Source organism: Varanus komodoensis, unplaced genomic scaffold, assembly GCF_004798865.1.
Source record: "Varanus komodoensis strain SLA01 unplaced genomic scaffold, ASM479886v1 scaffold11, whole genome shotgun sequence".
Taxonomy (NCBI): Eukaryota; Metazoa; Chordata; class Lepidosauria; order Squamata; family Varanidae; genus Varanus; species Varanus komodoensis.
The window spans coordinates 3,876,686-3,897,884 of NW_025335317.1; the positions used below are offsets into that span (position 1 = coordinate 3,876,686).

At 42.6% G+C, this 21,199-nt stretch overlaps 1 protein-coding gene across 11 annotated transcripts in view; it reads right to left on the reverse strand.

Annotated features, from left to right (window-relative positions):
• Positions 1-21,199, reverse strand: part of KCNMA1 (potassium calcium-activated channel subfamily M alpha 1) — a 500,168-nt gene that overhangs the window by 67,644 nt on the left and 411,325 nt on the right. For all 11 annotated transcript variants that reach the window (XM_044420272.1, XM_044420268.1, XM_044420271.1 and 8 more), the window contains one exon: positions 9,258-9,351. In XM_044420272.1, coding sequence (XP_044276207.1) covers positions 9,258-9,351 — 94 coding nt within the window. The remainder of the gene's footprint in view (positions 1-9,257; positions 9,352-21,199) is intronic.

Here is a 21,199-nt window from a genome sequence, read left to right on the forward strand (position 1 = left end):
AGTAATTTTCCTGGCTGCAGAAATCATGCCCTTCAAGGCAGCATCTTCCCCGTCTCCCGTAATAAGGTGCCCTGGACCAGCCCTGCCCTCACCAAGGCAGTTCCAGTTTGTAGACCTTGCTGAGATCATCTCGATCCTGGTCGATGTTCATCACCTCTGCCAAGCTCCCCATCCTGCAGAAGGGGGGATCTACAGGTGGGGAAGAGCTTGGCCATGGAGCGAGACGAGCTAGCTTGGAAGAGCACAGTGCTTCACGTGCATTTCACTGGCCAAGAAAAGAACTTCAGTGGAGCCACTCAAACACCTCATTGTCCTCTTGGAAATTAAAAACAGGACAGCGCCACTGCAAGCAGTCGCGCATTATTTGAAAATATGCAAGACATCGAGCTTGATGCTCAGGGCCTATTCACACACTTCCACTTGCGACATTCTACAGGCAAGGATGAGGCCTGGGGATGACCATGCAAGGACCTCTCCATGCATCACCCTTCTCTACACCTTTCTGTGTGAGGGGCAGAATTCCACATACGCTTGGAGACTCTCTAGACATTCCACAGCTTGGGAAATTGGGGTTTTAACTGGGTGCAGAGGGCCTCTGCACACAGTCATCCATCATGGGTAGACAGTAACTGGAATGGCAATGGAGGGGGTAAAACTCTTCCACTCATCCTGGCTCCCCTTCCATGAAGAGGACATGCTTCGGAATGCATGAATGTGGCCAAAGAGGCCCAAGAGAGGCTCTCCTTGTGATTTACGTGATTGAAAGGTATTGCTCCTTTTAAGTGACGGGCCTACAAGTGGAATGATTATGGGACTGAAATGTGTAAGCATCTGGTATCTGGAGCTGTGTGATACCCTCATGTAGCTATGAATTTATTTTCTGCATCACCTTGGATCCTTGGTGGGGCCCCCTCTACTTTGAATCTCTCTTTCCCTGGAGGTGTGCCAAAAAACAAATCCATGTGCCTTCGAGTAGTGCTGGAACAGGTTTTTATCTATGTTCTTAATTTTTTCCTGCCATATTTTTATCTGCCCTGATGACATGAGATGACATGAGCTATAAACTGAATTAAATGAGATAATAAATCATGTTTATTTGAACAAATACCCTCCCTGATCCCATAAACTGGCCTGAAAGAAAAAGGGATACATACAGTACAATTCAGAAATTTGATAATTTTTAAAAAGAAAAAAAAATCCCAAACTGCAGCATCTGTTTTGTGAGGCAGGGGGAAAGCCATCCTGACCAAAACTCGTTTCAATATGGCTGCATTTCGGCACTTATTTGCATGCGTGGCTCATTCTGCATTCACAGACCTTGCAGAACTCTCGCTTTCCTCCCTGTCACTTTGCAGACCCTTGGCAATCCATTGCTGGGCATCTTGGATATGTCCGGTTTGTCCGGCTTGCCTTTGGTAAAGGCAGGGGTGTGGTGGGGTTTGAAATCAAGCAATCTCCTCGCAGTTATGAAATTCTCCTTGGCAACCAATGAGACATGCAGCAAATGCAAGGCCTCTGCGATTTTGGTGTGTGATCAGGGACACTAATGATCGCGGCCATTTCCTGTGAAGGCTGCGTGACTGGAGGCCGATGTCAAGTAGGCCATTCGGTCTGGAGTGGACAGGAACAAACTATTTGTTTTCTTTTCAGGCCCCGGGGCCCTGTCACATGCAATCTGCTTCTGTGTCAGGAGACTTCGACTCAGCAGCCCTGACATTCCTTCCTTCCCTGAGCACCGGAGTCATGCAACTGCAGCTACTGAGGACTAGAGGCACAACCCAATAGGTATTTTTTCCAGTGCAAATCCCATTGAAACAAGCAAGCCAAACACAAAATTTTGGATATAATATTGAACTAGAAAAGTGGCAAAAGCTGTGGGAGAGAAATATCAAGGTAACATTAGCAACTTCGTATAAAGAAAACTTGTATAAAATGTTTTATAGATGGTATCTGTCGCCAAATAGATTAGCTAAGATGTTTCCAAATATGTCAAATGGATGTTGGAAATGTAAACATAACTTGGGTACTTTTTATCATATGTGGTGGACTTGCGATAATGTGAAAAAGTATTGGATTAAAATACATAAAGGGCTCGAGGAAATGTTACAAAAATCCTTAGCTTTTAAACCTGAAGTTTTTTTATTAGGCATTTTACTGGAGGACATTAGTAAACAAGAAATGAATTTGATTTTACATGTAATCACTGCGATGAGGATTGCATTCGCTCAACACTGGAAAAGTGAAGAACTACCCACTGATGGACTGATTCTAAAAAAGATCCTGGATTGTGCAGAAATTGATAGATTGACTTTATCATTGAAGGAGAAGGAAGGTACTGACTTCTATCAAACTTGGGACTCTTTTTATTATTGGCTAGAGAAACGGGACTTCGCATAGATTTAAATATGTTTTTAAGTTATCACAAATGGAAAAAGAAGGGTGTGGGGGCTGACCCAGCGGGCTCAATGTTTTTGATAGTGGATGTTGTTTGTAGTTTTCTTTTTGTTTTTTTAGGATTATAATTTCAAATAAAACTTATTTAAAAAAAAAAGAAACAAGCAAGTCAAAGATGTCGTGATGAACCCCCCCTCTTCACATTCAGAGCACGTGTGCAGCAGACGCTTCTGCTGGGCTGTGTCTTCAGCACTGGCAGTCCCTGCTTGTCTGGATCTGATCGATCCCTAAATGTGCTCAAGTCATCTTTCTGGGGCAAGAATAATTCTTTGTTTGTTTGTTTGTTAGTGATGGGTCACTCCATTAAGTTGATTAATGGATCTATCCGCTTTATACCTTCCATGGAACCAAACACAGCATGGGACAGGAAATCCAAACATCTCTGAGCTTCTGATGAGCAGGTTGAATCAAACAAAAATATGTTTGCTAACATGTTCTTGCTTGAAACATGTGCAAAGAAACATATGTGCATCTCTAAAATGCACATCAACACACTTAATTAATGGAGCAAGTGTACAAAAATGCATACATTTGAAAATGTGCATGGAAGAGAAAACAACAAAGCTGGTCAGGAGGAATCCAGTGGTAGAAAAGAGAGAATGCCAGTGAGATCTACTGATACCTAGTTTTTATCACATGATGTATGAATCAAAAGTTCCTCTCGCATTAAATGCAAGTGAACATTACAACAATAAAAAACAATCCATGAATCAGTGTATTTACTGAATCAGACATGATAATGGCACATAACATTTATTTTCAGCTCTCCATTGGATTCAAGAAAATATCTCTACTACATTATACGCTACATTATTTCAAGTTTTCTAAAATGGTTTAAAATCATTTAACAGTCTCACAGTGCCATCCTATGCCTTTCTCGTCAGATGTACCTTCTATTAGGGTTTGTGGGACCTTCACCCATAAGAGTGTCTAAGATTACACCCTGAACTTCCTTTACAGACCTGTAGGAAAGGGGCAGATCCAGGAGTACCTGCTGCAGCTGTAATTTCTAAAAGGGCCACATCCACTATCTTTTTAAAGCGCCTCCTCAGGTGTTTTATGCCATCGGTAATTACCTGAAGGGCAGCCAGAATTCTTTGAATTGTGATGTTGAGCAACTACAGAGTAAAATTGCAGATCTCTTGTAGTTTACGTCATTTTCTGACGTTGTGTCACTCTCATTCATTGTTTTTAAAACTCCTATTATCAACTGAATGTGTTGTGAGTCATTAATTAGTAACTTCTTGCCTCATGCCAGATCTGGATGCTGCTGCAGAGCTTTCTCTCATTCTCCACCTCCTTTTTTCTCTGTAAAGTACCAAGGTACTGTCCTCTGTTTACTTATGTAAAAGATTTAAGGCAAAAGCCTATACATGTTTAGACAGAAGAAAGGTGAACAATTCCCAGCACAGTGGGAGTAAGAGGCCTTCACTTCCAGTCTAAGCGTGCACTGGATTGTAGCCTTAACTAGTTCCGAACTAAATATTTTCAAAAAAGGAGTCTCTGCTCAAATTTTGGAGGAACGCTTCCTCTGAAATTGGGACAGGAAATTCTTTAGAACTTTGGGATGTGACCTGCCATTTATGGAGGGGCACTGGCATGTCCCCTACTTGTGCAGTGGATCTTTTCTCAGCAGCCCCTAACAGGAAGTATAAATTTTGATATCCTAGGCATGGCTTAAGTTAGACCATGGAAGGGGATCTATATGATTGTGAAGGTGAACCACGGAATCTCCTGCAATTCAGTTAGCCAGTAATATTCAGATGTGTACATTTGCTGATGGTTTCTTGTAATCATCAAGAAATCATCCTACTGTTGATTATAGGAATCAAAATGCACGCTATGGGCAACCTGGCAGAGGCTACAGCAAAAGGCTGCAGAATCTTGTGGGCAATAGGGCAGGCAGCTATTCTGGACTATTGCCCAAAATAAATCTGGAAGGCTTTAGGATGCTACAAGATGTCAGAAGATGGAAAGATTAGTTTATTTAGAACAGGGTTCCTCAAACGTTTCCACCAGGGGCCAGCTGAAAGCTGCCGGTGCCCAGAAAGGTGGTGTCGGTGGTGTGCGCGGGCCAGTGCAGGGGCGGGGGTGGTGCATGTGGGCGCGTGCGCTGAGGTGGGGACAGGGGGCGCAGTGAGGCAAGGTGAGGCGAGGTGTGGGTGGGCGCATGAGGGGAGGCGAGGTGTGGGCAGGGGCGGGCATGCGCCGCAAGGCGGGTGCACGAGGCAGCAGCTTGCTTGCTTGGAGATCTTTTTCTTCCAGTGAGTGAACTGCTGCCTCCCAGTGTGCAGGGCGAGGTGGGCAGTGGTGGGTGTGCCCGCGGGTGTGGGCGCATGTGCAGCAGGTCCAATGGGCATGGCAGGCCAGAAAAATGGTCTGATCTGACCCCCGGGCCATAGTTTGAGGATGCATGATTTAGAACATGTGAAGCCACCTTTCACTGATAAGGCAGGTTGAAAGACACTAAAGCAAAGGAAATACTATCACGATGCAGGCACACACAACCAACAGTGGTGAACTGCCTCGCCCTACTCCTCCAGTACAGCGCGACTCAAGCCAGTGCCCCTGGTTTGGAAGCCAGCCCTGATGGGGCCGGGGTTCTAAGGAAGCCCTACTGTTAGTACCTGCCTGCATAAGGGGGGTAATTGGCAGCCCGAAGAGCAGTGCATCAGGAGATAATCTTGGCGGGTGTAGGCAGGCCTCTGAGCAACACGGCCCAACATCCAACACCAATTCCTTGGATTTGCTCAGAAACAAATTAGTGGTCAGGGTGGCCAATACAGAATAGGACACGATCCAAAGGCCTCATTGCCGCAGGGATGCTGCAGCTGAAGTTCTGGAAGAGCAGACCCACACAGAGTGCACAACCCTATTCCAGTCTGGGAATTGCCAAGACATGTTTCACCCTTGCTAGGTCTGCTTATCCTGGATGCAGCTGCAGCGGTGGACATGGAATAACCAATTCAAGTTGTGACAACCCAGATTCAGGCTGGACACCAGGAAGAGCTTCCTCACTGCCAGAGCAATATGACAGTGGAACCAGCTGCCTAGAGAGGTGGTGGGCTCTCCCACACTAGAGACATTCAGAAAGAAATAGTTGCTCTTTTTAATATGACAGAGGCAGATTAATTCTTGAAAAACCTTGATAAGATATATATATATATTTAAAACTGAATATCAGCTTCTTTCGTTTGAATTGTTTGGGCTACTTGCCATAACATCAGGAAATTTATGAAGAGAACCAAAAACATAGAGCAGAAACATTTTAAAATTATTAATGCATTTCCAGCATTCTATCTAAACTAGAGTGGTTCCAGAAGTATGTCTTGAAGGATGCATATGGTAGCCCAGAGGGTATGTTGCCATCCCTGAGCAAAATGTTACCCGCATTTAGCAATTAATTTAATGTGCTCCTTCCAAGTGTGAGTGTGTGTGTGTTTACGTTTAGCACAACAGTAATAGCTTTAATTCTCCAGTTTGGTCTCTGTACTCATGGGAAGGATGACAGGCCTATACAGACCACTGACAGCCAAGTTTGGGGTGACAAGTGTTTTCCTAATGCCAAGAAGAATTTGATCGCACTTTTCTAAAGAAGGTTTTGAGCATCCTGAAGATGCCGCCTCCTCATTCAGGCCGGAAGTATGAGAATTTTTAGAAGATGTTTCAATAAGATCCCTGATTTTTTTGCAGGGGGCGGGGTGGTGCATGTGCCCAATTAACTGACAGACAGATGAAGTTGGAGTTATTATCCTATTTCTTTATAACCCGTTCAGATTTCTGGTTCTCATAAAATCACACTAGGGCAGTTATTTTATTTGCGGGGGTGGCATTGCATGGAAGGGTGACCTTCTATTGGGCCAGACGGAGCGCCGTAAGCATGGAGTCCTCACCAACAACTATTTGGGTCAAGGCAACGCATGCAGGGAGCAGGGAAAGACTAGGGGTCAGCTACCAAGGAAAGAGGAGCAGAGTCCCACAGGCAGGCCAAGAAGGAAACAAAATAAGTCTGGTTTTAGCGAGCGAGCTCCCCACTCATTGCCCGAACTGTGCTTAGCAATTCTGATGTGTTACTGAGCAGACAGCTCAAACTTGGGATGAGTAATCTCCCTTAGTCCCTCTTCAGCAGGCAATGAAAGTAGGTTCCACTTTGAAAATCCTTCCCCCATCATGCAAGCTGACACAGGCATGCTTTTCAAAAACCCACAGCCAATCTGTTGATCATTACTTATTTACAAAGGCCTTCAGGCAGAAAGTCCTGTAAAAACCATACTTGATACGGTATACACTGGCTTTTTCGGCTTGTGGAAGGGGGAAAAAAGTCCCCCTAAGGCTACCTCAAACCATCACTTTCTATTGCACATAAAATGTATGGTGTAACACTAAAGTATTTAATATATATGGTATAATATATCTACAGGAAAGGCATTTGTGTAGAAGTGTGTTAGCCTGTATTTGGTAATTTGATGTTTTGCTGAAGGCTATGACTTGAAAAAGTCTGTACCTAGTGCAGAGGACCTGTCATCTCGGTACCCAAGAGCCAGTAGAATAAAGAAGTACCCTAAAGCAGCAAAACTTTGACACAGCTTTGAAGCATATGAAAACAGTATAACTCCCCAGAATTATTATGACTCAAGATCAAAGAAATGAGGCATACTTTACATAGCAAACAGGGACAGTGCACTTCACTCCGAATGTAGCTGCGCTCCTTTCCCTTTTGCACTTCTTTCATTTTGCTTTTATACCCCTACATTTAGCAGATGATAGAAGGATGGGGAGACTCCCCTTTTCACCCTTTCAAATTCCAAGATGATAAAATTAGTGGAGATGAAACGACTTGAGGAGAACTGAAGTGAAAATGATGCAGAAAGGGCAACAAGCAGCATGCACACGAGGAAGGGGATGGTGAGCTCAAATCATTCATCCCCTAAGCACGCATGCAAATCTGCACTGCAGGGGCAAGCCTGAGCTAACAGGAACTTGGGGAACTGTTGGAGTGCCACATTGAGCAACGGGAGAGCATCGACAGGGCCCAAGAAGATCATGGCATTTGTGCTTTGTGACTCAATCTTGCGTTTTGTTCCTGCAGGTCTAAATTCCAGTCCAAATGGATTTGAGTTGAGATGATAGACACAAATGTACCTTAGACTGCTGGAGGAGTGAAAAGGAATGGATTCCTCTAAGCAGCGACTCTGATTTAAGTGACAGGAAAATGTGGGGGGAGGGTGGGAGAGACCATCTGGAATTATTCAGGAATACTAATCATGGCCACAGAAATGAGAAACCAACTATTTAGAAAAATACAATCTCTCACCCCTTTGCTGCTGTACACGAGATGACCTCAGTCAAGGTTAACCAAGCCATGGATGCAGAGTTTAGCTTTTCTATGTATAGGACTGAATATGGTCTTGTATATATTATAAAGGGTTGCTATTCCGACTCCAAAATTTTCCCACCCAATGACTATGGTCTGATCAGAGAATCACCACAATGACAGCATAACACTGTTTTCCAATGCCATCGGGTCAGAACTACTGGTAGTCCACATCCTAGCAGCACGGAAATTCTCCAACAATAAGTCTGCTTATTGTTGGAGGATTCTCATCAAGTAACTGCAGAAGCAGTCTGTTCAGTGAGTAGTCTATTATAGAAGCTCCAGTGAGTTGAGAAAGCCACCTTACACTTGTATGAAAATCTTAACTTCTCAGTCATTTAATCTAAGGATAAACCATTCATTTCCTACCAGGATTTGACCCAAACATGGAGCTTATTCCTACGGCAAAATCCTGAAAGATGCCAAAAGAATTCCAAAAAGACCACCAAAAATGTATTGGTGGTTTTTCTGAACATCTCTCTGTTACAGTCATTGGATTTACCTAAATAATAAAGCAAAATTCAAAGCCACTATGGAGATTGGCTTTAGGACAAATATCTGAAGAATTAAGAGTTTTGTTATACAGTATAGTCATAAAAAAGAAGGGTTTTTCACACTCCTACATAATTTTAGTATAAAACACAAGATCTTGCTTGCAGTTATGACCCTCAGAAAATCTTTGCTTGGATTTATCCAATGGAAATGACATTATAGGAGCACTACAGGAAATAAAACTGCATATGAAACAATACATGGGAAAATAGCTAACAACAAGAATATCTTTTCATCACCTGCCTTCATACTATCCACACTCCTTTTAAGAAATCCCCATATTTCATAATTAATATTGCTTTTAGCCTCAGTACAAGTGCATTGGTTCTGAACTTTGCTTTGGCAAGTACATAGATTATTAGACCTTTTTAAAAAAAAAACATTCAAAATCAATTAGGGGAAATTTGATTTCAATCGACAGGATAAAAGGAAGGTAATATTCAGGTTCATTTTTGATTGCGATGATACATCTCGCATATGGCCTTACGTACAGAAAACAGTACTCAGAGGGATTCCAACAAAAAGAGAATCGCCCAAGGCAAACTAACCACATGAGTTCTTCTGATTGGTTAGCGCTATCATTAGTGCCACTGCTGTTTAAGAACTACACATGGACAGGACAGGGTGACAGCTAAGACTTTAAAGCCTATGTATTTTTCAAACAGCATTTCAAACTGTTTTTCATGACAGATTTTTTTTCCAGCTCTGTCATTAACTGCTGACAAGCTGACAGAATAAATACTTCAGCCTTTCAGAAACCATCTAACAATCTTCTGCTCTCCCCTCCACTTGCTATGCTCCCCCCATTTATTTATTTACTGGGGGAGGAGGGAAGGTTGGAAGAAGAGATAAAGATATGAGTTGCTTAGACTCTTACCTCATCAGCTTGGGTGAAGAGTTAGGCGAATTTCTCATCCCTCCGTTCCGTTGCTTTTTCTTGGGAGAGAGGGTTGTCGGCTGCTCATCTTCAACTAGAAATACAGACAACTTATGAGGTCATGATCGGCTCACGTTGCCACATGAAATCTAGGCAGAATAGCCAAGAACACACACTCAGTTCCATTCACGCACTGATACTTCACGGCTATCTTAATTAGGTTCAGTAAGGACCAAATTGGTGTTAGTCAAAAAAGATCAGTTGGAAAGACAAGGAGGAGGAAGAGGAGGAGGAGGAGGAGGAGAAGGAGAGCAAGGTATTGACTGAAGAAGTTCTGGACATGGTTTCGCATTCCATAAAAGGTCATTTTTAGTTAAGCTGTGTTTTTGGAAAACAGAAATTACCATCCTGCTGCATACACCAAATGATTAAGCATATTTGGCATCCAAACACTGCCAGCCTGCACTTTGCTAATGAGCCTGATACCCATGGGTTCTTAAGCCTTAAATGTCAGACCACAGAGTCTTCACGAAGAAATGTAAGACATTCAGTGCCTTGATGTTCCATGCTGCAATAAATAAAAAAACTATGCAGTTGTGCATAGATCCCCAGCACGAGCCAGAACTCGGTGCTTCACCCTTTGTCACAAAAGGGGATGTTAACATGGGAGCAAGTGCAACAAAGGCAAATGACAGGAGAACTTGCTGACGATGGATGGATGGATGGATGGGGATTGGGGGAGAGACTCTTCTACTGGGAATGGAGCACACCTTGAGTAGAAGACAATTATCTGAATAGCAAAAACAAAGAAGCACATACCTTAAGACTGTCACAAACAGTACCATCTACCATTAAACTGTACCGCACGAGGTCCATACCTTGCAAGAAATTACAGTGGGTTTTCTAACAGGCTAGGAGTCTCTGTTTTGCCACCATCATTAATGGCTAAGGTTAAACAATTTGTGATTAACAGATCAGTCCTCTGCCTTATATAAGCACCTGCTCTCCATCAATGTCTGGTCTGGCAAATTAACACCACAATCAAGTAAAGCAGGTGGGTTTCCACCCTGTTATTAACAGAAAATCAGACCAGATAGAATCGAAGTTGCGGTGCCTTAGGTGGAAGTTGTGTTTGAGTTAAAAAATAATAAAAGTGCAGAACCTACATTAAAGAACAAAAGGAACAAAGCCACTCTGGTGACTAGGATCAAAAGGCAGGGCAGGCATTTTGGAAAGGGGGGGGTATGGATTTACCAAGATTTAGCCGAGAATGGATTGCACAATATCTCTGGACCTCATCCAGATGAAGTTGGTTGCAAGCACTATAAATCTAAATCATTTTAAGACAGCGGCATTACTTTTGCAGGGATTGGGTCTCTGCTTATAACCTCTTTTTGTGGTTCTTTGTTACCTGCATTGCTTTCCCTCACCCCACAACCTCACAACTGATGCAAACATGTGCAGTAAATAGAAAATGTCCAGTAATGGGCAAAAAGGAAACAAGAATTGGGAACTGCTATAACTGACATTAAGAAAAAGGATCATGCATTATGGTATGATGTGCCCCCAAAGTATCCCTTTTGCTTCCAAAGTACTGGATGGTAAAAATGGGCTCAAACCTAACACAAACCTTACAAGACCAAACTCTCCTAACCACACAAATCAAAGTTCAGCAAGTTCTATTAGTTCTATTCCAATTTTTGCTTTCAAACTTACAATATTTCTAGGCCGCCTTTCAGGACAGATGTCAGAAATGCCAGAAATAACAGTGTAATTAATAGTGTCTGTTTCAAACCAGTGTTGCTATCAGTTCCTGCGTCTTAAAACTGTTGAGTATTCCTCTCATTGATGAAATGTATTTCTTTCATCAGAATGAAGAAACTTGTTCTTATTGTAAAAGGTGAGACATCACTCCAGTCATTGCCACACGCCCCAAAATGTTTTAGAATATAAATTATACAAAAGGAACTTATTCTTCATGGGCCACATGAAAATAGGTTTCTTCCATAAAAAACATTGTTCACAGCTGAAATGCCTGAATGTGTAGGTACAAGTTGGAAGCATTTTCTATAGCATGTGCCCAATCATTTGCTATAACAATTCACATGTTAGTAGTAAAGCAGTAAGGTAGATATTCTCATTCCGGTAACTAGCATTGCTCATATTTTCCACCTTCCAGACGTTTGCATTGAACTAATTTGAGAACAGAAGGCCTCACGTCCATTCATGTGGCAAGAAGCCACTGCTAGCTACATTCTCTCTATTGGTGGCCATGAAAACTGTCAGCCGGAAGACACAGAAAGAGACCGACTGGAGAGAGAGAAAAGAGGGAGGTAGGGCGGTAAATGGACTTTTATGGCACACCAGTGCTAGATAAGCCATTTTGCATCATGCGCTACAGGATTTCTACATGACACTGTTAATCTGTTTTTAATATATTCGGTTCTCTTGAAGAAATGAGATCTGAGCTCTATACAAAGTGCTTTTTCGCTACACGACCCTGAGGCAGTCCTGAGCTGTGGTGGCCTAACAGAATTGCATATAGGAAGATAGGCTGCTCTTGTTTTAGAAGTAATGCTCCCTTTTCCCCACTCTAAAAATTCCTGGCAAATTACTTTTCGAAAAGAAGACATCAACGATTTGAAACTGGAGGGTCATGACATGGCCTAAATAGCTTGTAAACATCCAGGAATGAGGCCTCATGTAGAAAAAGCGACAGAGAAAGCACACACAGTGAGGGATGTTCTGTTTGCTGGCACAAAGTAGGAATGTTGGAAAAATTTCCAACAGATTCAGGTAAGTTTGAATTTCTATGAGTTCCACCCACTGATTCTGCACTGAGCTGGCTGATGCTGCAAACCACTTTTTCCTTCCCAGAATTGCATACAAATGTAACAGACACACATACAAATAAATACATAAACACTGACCATCTTTCTCCCCATAGGTGAAATAGTAAGAAAGTGGATTTGTGAGAAATCTCTGCAGTTTTCCATTTTTGGGTCACCTTTGGGAACATCCCTGCCAACGAGCCCAGGTTTAAGTGCACATTAGTCCTGATAAGAACTGGCACATCTAGAAAGAAATTCCGGGTGGGAGAAAATCATATTCTGTCAAGAAGCAGGTGCCTGACAATCCTCAACATCCCAACCTCAAAACCAGCATCAATCAATCCCCCATTCCCAGAAAGAACCCAGTTAGTGGGCATTGCACTGATAATTTTTAAGATTAAAATGCCAAAAATGGCTTGTTTGGTTCACTCTTCCTTTTGTATTAATTAGATTGTAAAGCATTTGGAATGAGAGGTTATTCTAATATTAATAGCAATAACTTTTAAAATACTAATATTGATAATAGCTACTTTGTTGCTGTGGGTGATAGATATAATACTATAATGACATGAGTGTGTATGTAAGACTGCTACAACTACCAATTCTTCAATTAGCAGTGCATGTTCCTCTTTGAAAAATGTAGAGGAAGAAAATTCTGTAAAATCGACTTTTCTGATTCTTCAGGTAACCAATTTGATTTTGGGCTGAAATATTTAATTCTAACATTGCATATTTACCGAACTGCCTTTTAATGAAGATCTGTTCCTTTATTCTTTTGGCTCTTTTTTAAAAATGCCGGTAAAGAAATATGCGGGTATCAGTGAATATATAGAATTAAATGGCTTCCTTTATCAATTCTGAAACATAGGGAGGTTCGGAAATCTGAAATACAATACAAATTTCAAATTCCAGACATCACCCTGAGTCAGCCTTCTCAAAAAATTGAAGACCTTCCTTGGATTTCTGGCTATCCTTAATTGCAACACATAATACACAATCCTTGCAACTATCAAGAACTCGTTTTTCCTTAGTAGGCATGGCATCAAACAGTTTTATCTCTCAGGAAGGCTCAGCAACAGAAAACTATCAGACAATGGCTAATGGGATTTCAGATACTCTGTTTTAGACTGCAGTTTAGTTTAAAAGTCACAAGGATGTTTTAAAATCTTTGCTTATTCCCAAATTATATTAAAAAAATCATTATTTCAATGACATAACCTCCAGACAATGTTCCATGAATTGATTTAAGATGTGTCGGTAATTTTAAATGCCTTTGTGTGAAGGCGAACATCTGAAAAAACATCTTTCTTGGCTTTTATCCTCCATCCTTCCTTTAGGCACAATCAAGAAAATGTCTTCAAAGAACCAGTGGTCAAGGTCTTAACCATTTAAAATACTTTAATATGTCTATAAAAATAAATCTGTCACCTCTGTTGTCACATCTATGTTACCAACAACACAGTTAACAGCGGCTTTTAACAAAACCCATCTTTCTCTGTATCCCAAAATAAGTTGTAACAGCTAAGCAGATTAATCAAACATCAGTGCAAGCTCATATACTTGCCAAGCCTATTGGTGGAAAAGGTAAAGATTTCAAAGCCAGCCAAACATGAAACACAAAACCAACAAGAAACCATTAGTTGACTAGCTATCTCGATTAAGGTATTAATCACTACATCTAGAGAAACCCACATCTGCAAGGACTTAACGGAGCATTAGAAAGGTCATTTTCACATCCAGAACACTCAGACTGCCAAACCTACACACCCAATAAGTTCTGTTGCCTGGTATATCCAGCTACGGGGTATGCATGCGGTTGAACCTAGGGAGCTTTTGGTTCAACCCCACTGTTCTGTTCTGGTAATGGTGGCACTTGGCACTTGCCCTCTTGACGCAAACTGTGCAGTCTGAGTAACTCGAGTTAGCTTCATTCTTGACTTCTAAATAATAGGGGAAAATGTACATTCATGCGCTGAGCATTACAAGACTGCCCAAGCTACATCAGTGCATTGGGTTTAAAGTCCCTCTCCAGGGATTGTGGCAGATGCTTCACATAGGCTCTAAAATATCAGTGGAGCTCCTCTGTGAAGGTGGATTGTATTGCACTTCTGTAAGTATTCACCATGCCCTACATACAAAAAAGTGAATTTGAAGCTCCAATTCTCCCCCAGCCACCCAAATAGCTAAAGAATAATTTTATGGCCAGGAGCTATGCACATACCTGAAATTTTCCATGTGCACACCGAGACAAGCCTTTTTACATCTTGGGCACTGTCCCTTGTTCGGGCACAGTCCCTTGTTCTTTGTTGGGAGGTGCCCCAACATTCAGCGGAGCTTTCAAGGTCAGTGGGACCTCACTGTGCACGTGCATGAGAAGTTCAAAGTGAGCATTCTGGCTTCCATGTGCAGTCATCTTAATTTATTCTAAAAATATACTTATGTAAAAATAAATATCGAAGGATCATTTCACAATAACTCATCTGTAAGCAATAATCTCCACCATGAGGAAGTGTGTCCAAAGCCATCTTATTTCCTACATGTTGATAAAAATCAGAAGATTTATTAATGGCAGAAGAGATGAATTTTCTCCATTCGTCAGAAGTAACAAGCAAGGCATAGTTGGTTTAGAAATTGTCAGCTGGGTGGGCAGAGCTGGGAAGATCCATCTCCAGCCCTTGGAGGTATTTTGCAAGCCATGAAAGCCAGTTTAGCACATCCAGAGGAAGAGAGATGGACAGCTCCGAAAAAGAGGGAATTTCTGTCGTGGGACCCGGTGGAAGGTTTGCCCAGCACCTTTGCTGTGTCCCTTTCCATGCCAAGAAAAGACCTCATTTTTGAGGCATTTTAAACTTTCCGTGCCTGTTGTTTTTAATCTAATTTAAGAATATCTTAAATATTCGCACTGTTGCAGGATTTCATTTGATAATTATTTTCCTTCTACACTGAAGTTTTAAACTTGTAAGCTTTCATACTTTATTTCATGGTTTAAATTACTGTGAATTCCCCAAGGAACTTCACCTGTTCAGGGACAGAGCACTGTATTAAAGACACCCACAAATATTTCAGTAGCTGGCTGGGCTGAATCAGATGCCCAGCCCCCTCGAGTCAGCAGGCCCTTTTGGACGGCTGAGGGAGCGTTGTGAGTGCTTTCAACAAATGGCCGCCATGGGGCCGGGTGGGGGAGCCGGCCCGTTCACAAAATGGCTTTTATGGTGGGTGTGAATAGCCACAGCCCACCCATTTCCCATAAGCTGAATTTGTGTGACTGCGAACAAACTAACTTGCCCAAGGTCTTAAGCTGGACTCTGGGCTGGATTTGTCCCACAAAGCACAACAGAATACCAGTTTCACAGAAGACAACTTGGTGGTGCTGCAAGAAACACAAACACACGCATGGGCAAAACCATTACTTGTACCCAACCAGCAAGTTAACACAACATCTGGCCAGGTGTTGCTTGTATCCTCCAGCCAGACTGCTCCCGGCCACCCTTTCTGAGCAGTTCCAGGATGCTTCCTACCACCCCGCAGCTCACCATTTCCTTCATTCGTCGCTTGCTGCAGCCACCCAGATTTTTGTTTTCATGGGATGATGCCGGGGCCATGTGGGTCCTATGGGTGTTCTTGGAAATAAAGATGGTGCTGGAAGCAAGCGCTTCTATTGACACCATGCTATGTTTCCAGTCTGGAAAATAATACACTCGGGATCGGAAGGGACCCTGGTGGCCCATTGACGTGTGTGGGCACCATGTAGGAGAGCCCAGCGCTAAATGCAGTTAAATCCGGGCATCCCAAGTTAAGCAAAGTTTAGACTATACAGTTATGGTCCTCTGATCTTTTGTTTCTGGATCACACTTGGGCATGTGATAGGAAGATGGGAGCCAGAATGTGCCATGTTACCTTTGGAAGACATACACCTGAAGAACAATGCCACCACCAACCAATTATAATGTGAGACGTATCTGCTGTTTGGGTGTATAGTTCTGTATAACCTTGTACGTTGCTTGGAATGTGATTTTTATGGAAAATTGATACACGGTGTAAGCCTATGCATGATTCCTTGGAAATAAAACCGACTGTATCCACTGAATGCTGTGGAGCTTACTTCCAAGAAAATGTTCAGAGGACTGCACTGGAATCCAGACTGTGCTTAAGCCTGCTCCATTACACACACTCACCTCAACACAACTGCACCATCCAGAAAAACCATGAACAAACTATGCAGCTAATAAACCAGACTTCTAAATTGTGGATTACATCTTATAGTGGCTAAGGTAAGCAAGCTGCATGCATTAATTAGCACACAATCTTATATGTTTCAGAAAGAGCAAAGAATTCCTCATTCAAATAAATAGACCAAAAAACCCCCATCTTTTAAAAGACCAACCAACCAACAATTCTCTTCAAAGGTAATTTACTAATTGGGAAATATACACAGAGCCCAGATGCCAGCCAGGTCTCTCGGAGAAGCAGGAAGCGCATTTCTATCACAGAAAGCTTATCAACTGCAATCGACACCAGATATATTAAAGCTTGAAAGAGTCATATTCCGGTTTGCTTTTTAACAAATTCCACATGAAGGGCTTAATCCTGTGCTCAAAACTGGAGATAAAATGAAGTCTTCAATGTAACAGTTTGCATTTAGACTCTGACTCCAGGAATAATTCCTAAAGATGCTTGCATGTGAAAAGGAAGGCCATCCAGGATACTACCTGGAATGCTGCCTTTTAATTTATTTTATATATTTATTTTCATCATGTTCAGTTGTGTATTGTTATTCATTTTATCAATAATACTGCTTTATTGTATTGTTGAATTTTACTCTTTTGATTGTCTGTAAGCCACCCAGAGGGCCTATGGCTGACTGGACAGCAAATAATTCAATTAATTAACTAAATTATAATAAAATCAAATAATAAATAAATGCAGTATCGCAGATTTCAGGGCCCTTAAGAGCAATCGGAAAGCATCTCGGTACTGGCACACATCACTCCAGGAGTTTCCATGGGAATGAAAGTGCTACGGTGTTGGTTGTCTTCAAACTTATGCAAGCCCTAAGGGGTTTGGTACTGTCCCGGCAGAGTAAAGTAAAGCAGGGGCAGAATTGGTTGGACAGAGAGAGAAATGAAGGCTGGCTCCCAAATGGAGTAGTTAATCAGGAGTGCGGAGAGGATGAGGGGGCAGCTGTGGTGGGACCGTGGGAGCGGGAGAAGATGACAGAAGCATCGGGCAAGGGCACAATGGATTTCGGTGCAACAGGGTTTGGTCCAAATCAGGCCAATGAACTAGAAGAAGAGCTTTGGTGGATCGGGGGAAAGGTCCATGGAGGCCCTCAAGTGGCAGTCCTTCACCAGATGGTTTTGCAACAGAAATCCAAAAATTCATCCACAGCAGAAGGCTGTAGGGTAGCGCTGTGTTCAGCCCATAGTCTTCTGGATGGGGAGAAATGGGTGAGGGAGGGAGCTTCAGAACGAACCCCAGGGGTCAAAACTTCGGGTTCTGCTAGACGTGGGGAGGCATGCGTGGCTCTTGCTAATTTTCTATTGGCTTTTCCCATTGTTTTCAATGGGTAACTCTGCCTTCTGCCTAAGAAATATGGCAGACAGTGCAAGTGCATAAGCTAACTCTCACTGATCTGGGGGGTTGGGAATTGGTCTGTTACGTCTGTAGGTGTTTATGGTTAAGTGTTGTGGAAGGGGACATTCGGCTGGTAGGATGGCTGCCATGAGATTAAAATCTTCTCCTCTCTCGACTGGATGCAGAGGAGTTTCAGCCTCACACTGCAGCCAGTCCAGTCCAGGGATGGGCAGAAGCGAGTGCTGGGCTATGTGTCAGGGGAAGGCCCAGACCTCAAGCCCAGCTTTGCCCTTCTCCCCTCCTGCAATTCCTCCACCCTGAGAGGTTTGGGCTCCTGTTCCAGGCCAGCCAGGGCCCTGAACGAGCCTTCCCCTTAGGACATGGGCCACTCCGTAAAATAACAATCCTTGGTGTGCCGGTTTTTACACTGGAGCACAGTTCTAACGTATATCATTATCACTGTTCTAAAGAGATATGAAGCCATTTCTGTGCAGGTATTTGCCGCTTCATGCTATCTTACAGGCAACAGCAATGCTAGCTCAACATTTCTGACAATGGCCAGAACCAGATGCTGGGCAAGTGAGCAGCTAGTGCGGCAAACAGCAGCCTCTCTCTTTTGCTTCCCTTTCAGTGGTGCCTGTCTGGCCATCTCTACCCTATGACTTTCTCCAGCTTGCTCCATTTCGTTGGCAGCCACTTGGCAAGGAACCACACAGCCAGCTGAGATCTTTAGAGAGCACCAGGTCAAAATCCAGGACTGATTTTTTAGGCAAAAGCCCTGCCTCTTGCAAAGTCTAGTTCCCGCCTAAGGAACTGAACCTCTGTATACTGACCATTTCCCCCCGCCAAAGACGCACACAAAGCTAGCATGATTCTCTTTCCAGAGGCACCCTGGCAGAAAATGTCATGTTCAAAGTCTCAGTTTTGCAAAGATAACATCAGACTTTCACCCATGTTTTTCCTTGATATTTATTTGCTACGTTCAAGATAATATTTATGATAATCAAGTCCGGGAGCATTCTTTTTAAAGCAACAATTTGGATAATTGGGTATTTCCATGCCCATGGCAGTTTCGGCTATATTCCCTTTGAATGAGCATGTGCCATAACTTTAAAACGGGGCTTTACGTAGCTTTAATTTAAATATAACAAGGCAGAATACCAGTGCAGCATTTTGAAACAAATGGCTGAAACTAGCTCCTATGTGATTTGCCTGGAAGCAGTGCCAAGAATGCATTTACAACAAAATGACTTGGGAGAGGGAGAGGGAGAGGGAGAGGAGAGGGAGAGGAGAGGAGAGGCTCTCTCCATTGGCAATGCCAACATTCAATAACCATATTTCCAAATAGAAATACAGTATTGATTAGTATTAATGATGGAAAGCTCACATTTATACATTTCTCTTGCTCATCTTTCCTGAACCATAATGGATCGTGACTGTAAGATATTATAGCTGTGTTTTCCACAATCAGGCTTAGCACCCAAGGTAATCGGTTGGCTTAATATCAACAAAACCAAGGAGCCCTCTTCTCTAATTGGGCAGTTTTCCATAAGATGCATTGCCCAACAAAGTAATGACCAGCCTATCCTCAAATCAGCTATAGATGATCCCCCTTCTGGTGACCAAAATGTTCTTCCATACATCAGTCAAACAGTGAATGACTTCTCATTTTTTAGTGATGGTGCATGTTTAGACTTATCTACTGATGACTGTGAATCCGGCAACTAAAAATACCCACAACGATTCCTCCGTACTGTCAGCTATTGCTTGATTCTTCCCAGCACCCTCTGTACAAGACAACAGATTAACCATTAGACTAGATATGTTGAAAATATACAGCTTCAACCTTTCCCCAGCTAGCTCAGAGCGATGTATAGATGATTATTTCTACCGTCAGCTGCCGCATAGACTTAAACCCCTGCACAATAACTTCTGGATTCATCTGCCCCTTGTCAAACTCACATAGCCTTACTTTGAGCATACATGGTATGGCAGTTTCACTGCGGATCTAGAATAATCCAGACGGCCGCTGTCTCTTTGTTAACAGGAAGTTGAACTGATGAGTTTGTAATGCATTTCTTATCAAAGGTAGTTGCAAGAAAAATAGACTCAGTCAGTTTGGGCTCAGTTTATCATATACTCAAACAGAGTAAAATCAAAACATTAACATTTTTGTCTATAGAGGGAAAAAATACTCATATGCTCCTTAAAAGTTTTCCAGTTAATTATTGATGGATCAGTCATTAATACTTTATTTTCTCTTCTCTTCCCTAGCAGAACATGTAGTGAAATCATTGATTAGAACTACAAGGCAGCGGAGTAAAGTATTCGTGCTTTAAAACGATCAATCTGAATGAAAGGAAAGGATTGCAGGCTTGTTCAGGGTTGATGCAAATATCTGTGAATCCCCCTTCCCAGTGGAAAGCAAGGGGAGGACTTGAGGTTCATACCATTGTTTCGGACAGACAGAAGGTCTGAGAATGAGTGCATCCGATGTGTGAAAGGAGCAGTGGGTGGGCATAAGGATGTACAATTACACGCTGGTTGTGCAACAAGGGACCGGATGCAGTTTCTCTTCCTCAGAAAGATGCCAGTGCTTTTAAACAGAGACTGTAATGTGCCGTTGGGCCCGATGCAGAGAATGAAATGCCTGGTTCGCAAAAGATCTGGTTCGCAAAACCAGCAGATGCATTTTTGAAACGTGTGTGCGGGAAGGTGGAAACAAAGGGACAGATTTCAAACATCCCTGGACCTTTTTATAGGAGGACACAAACCGCCAAGAACAAGAGCACTTGCCTATTATCAGCATGTTGTGTGTTGCCCTTTGCCCGCTTCCGATTCAAGGAGTGCTTCATTCTGCTTGCACAGATGGGAAGTGAGAGCAGCTTTTCTCATCTGACCTAGCAATAAACTATTGTTGGGTGTCCTGTGAATGCGCCTCAGGTGCACTTCCCCTCTCCCTCTCCATCTCCAGCTTGACTATGAGGAGGAGAATGGAAGTATTTGCTTCTGTTTTCAACAGACTCCAGTTCGTCATTTTCATCCAAACCAAGTCAAGTTGTAGTTTTATCTAAATCAAGCCAGGATTGCAAATCATGGTTTTACGTTGGCTTTTTTGGATAAACCATAGTTAAGATTAATTACAGTTTGTCCCTGTTTTGGCATAATAACTAAATAATTGTGCTCAAGAGGGAAATGGCAGCAAATGCTTCTGCTATCTTCCTCAGGGGTTCAGCAGGAGAGAGTGAAACACGTGAGCGTGAACTTCATTTGCACAAGACTATCTGTGCATGGTTCCTGTGCATTTTGTCCAGTGTAAAAGCTGCCGGAGCCTATTGGTAAGGGCGGCAACTGGTTTGTGCAATCTCAAGCTGCTTTTTCCAAAGCTAGAACTACTACAAACTCAGGTTTAGGCTGCTACTCCAGGCACAGGCCTGAGTAACTTGCGACTCACTATACTGAACATATATCCCAGCAGTGCGTTCTACAGAGCAACCTCTCCATTCTTGAAAAAATTGATTGCAACCTTGGAATAGG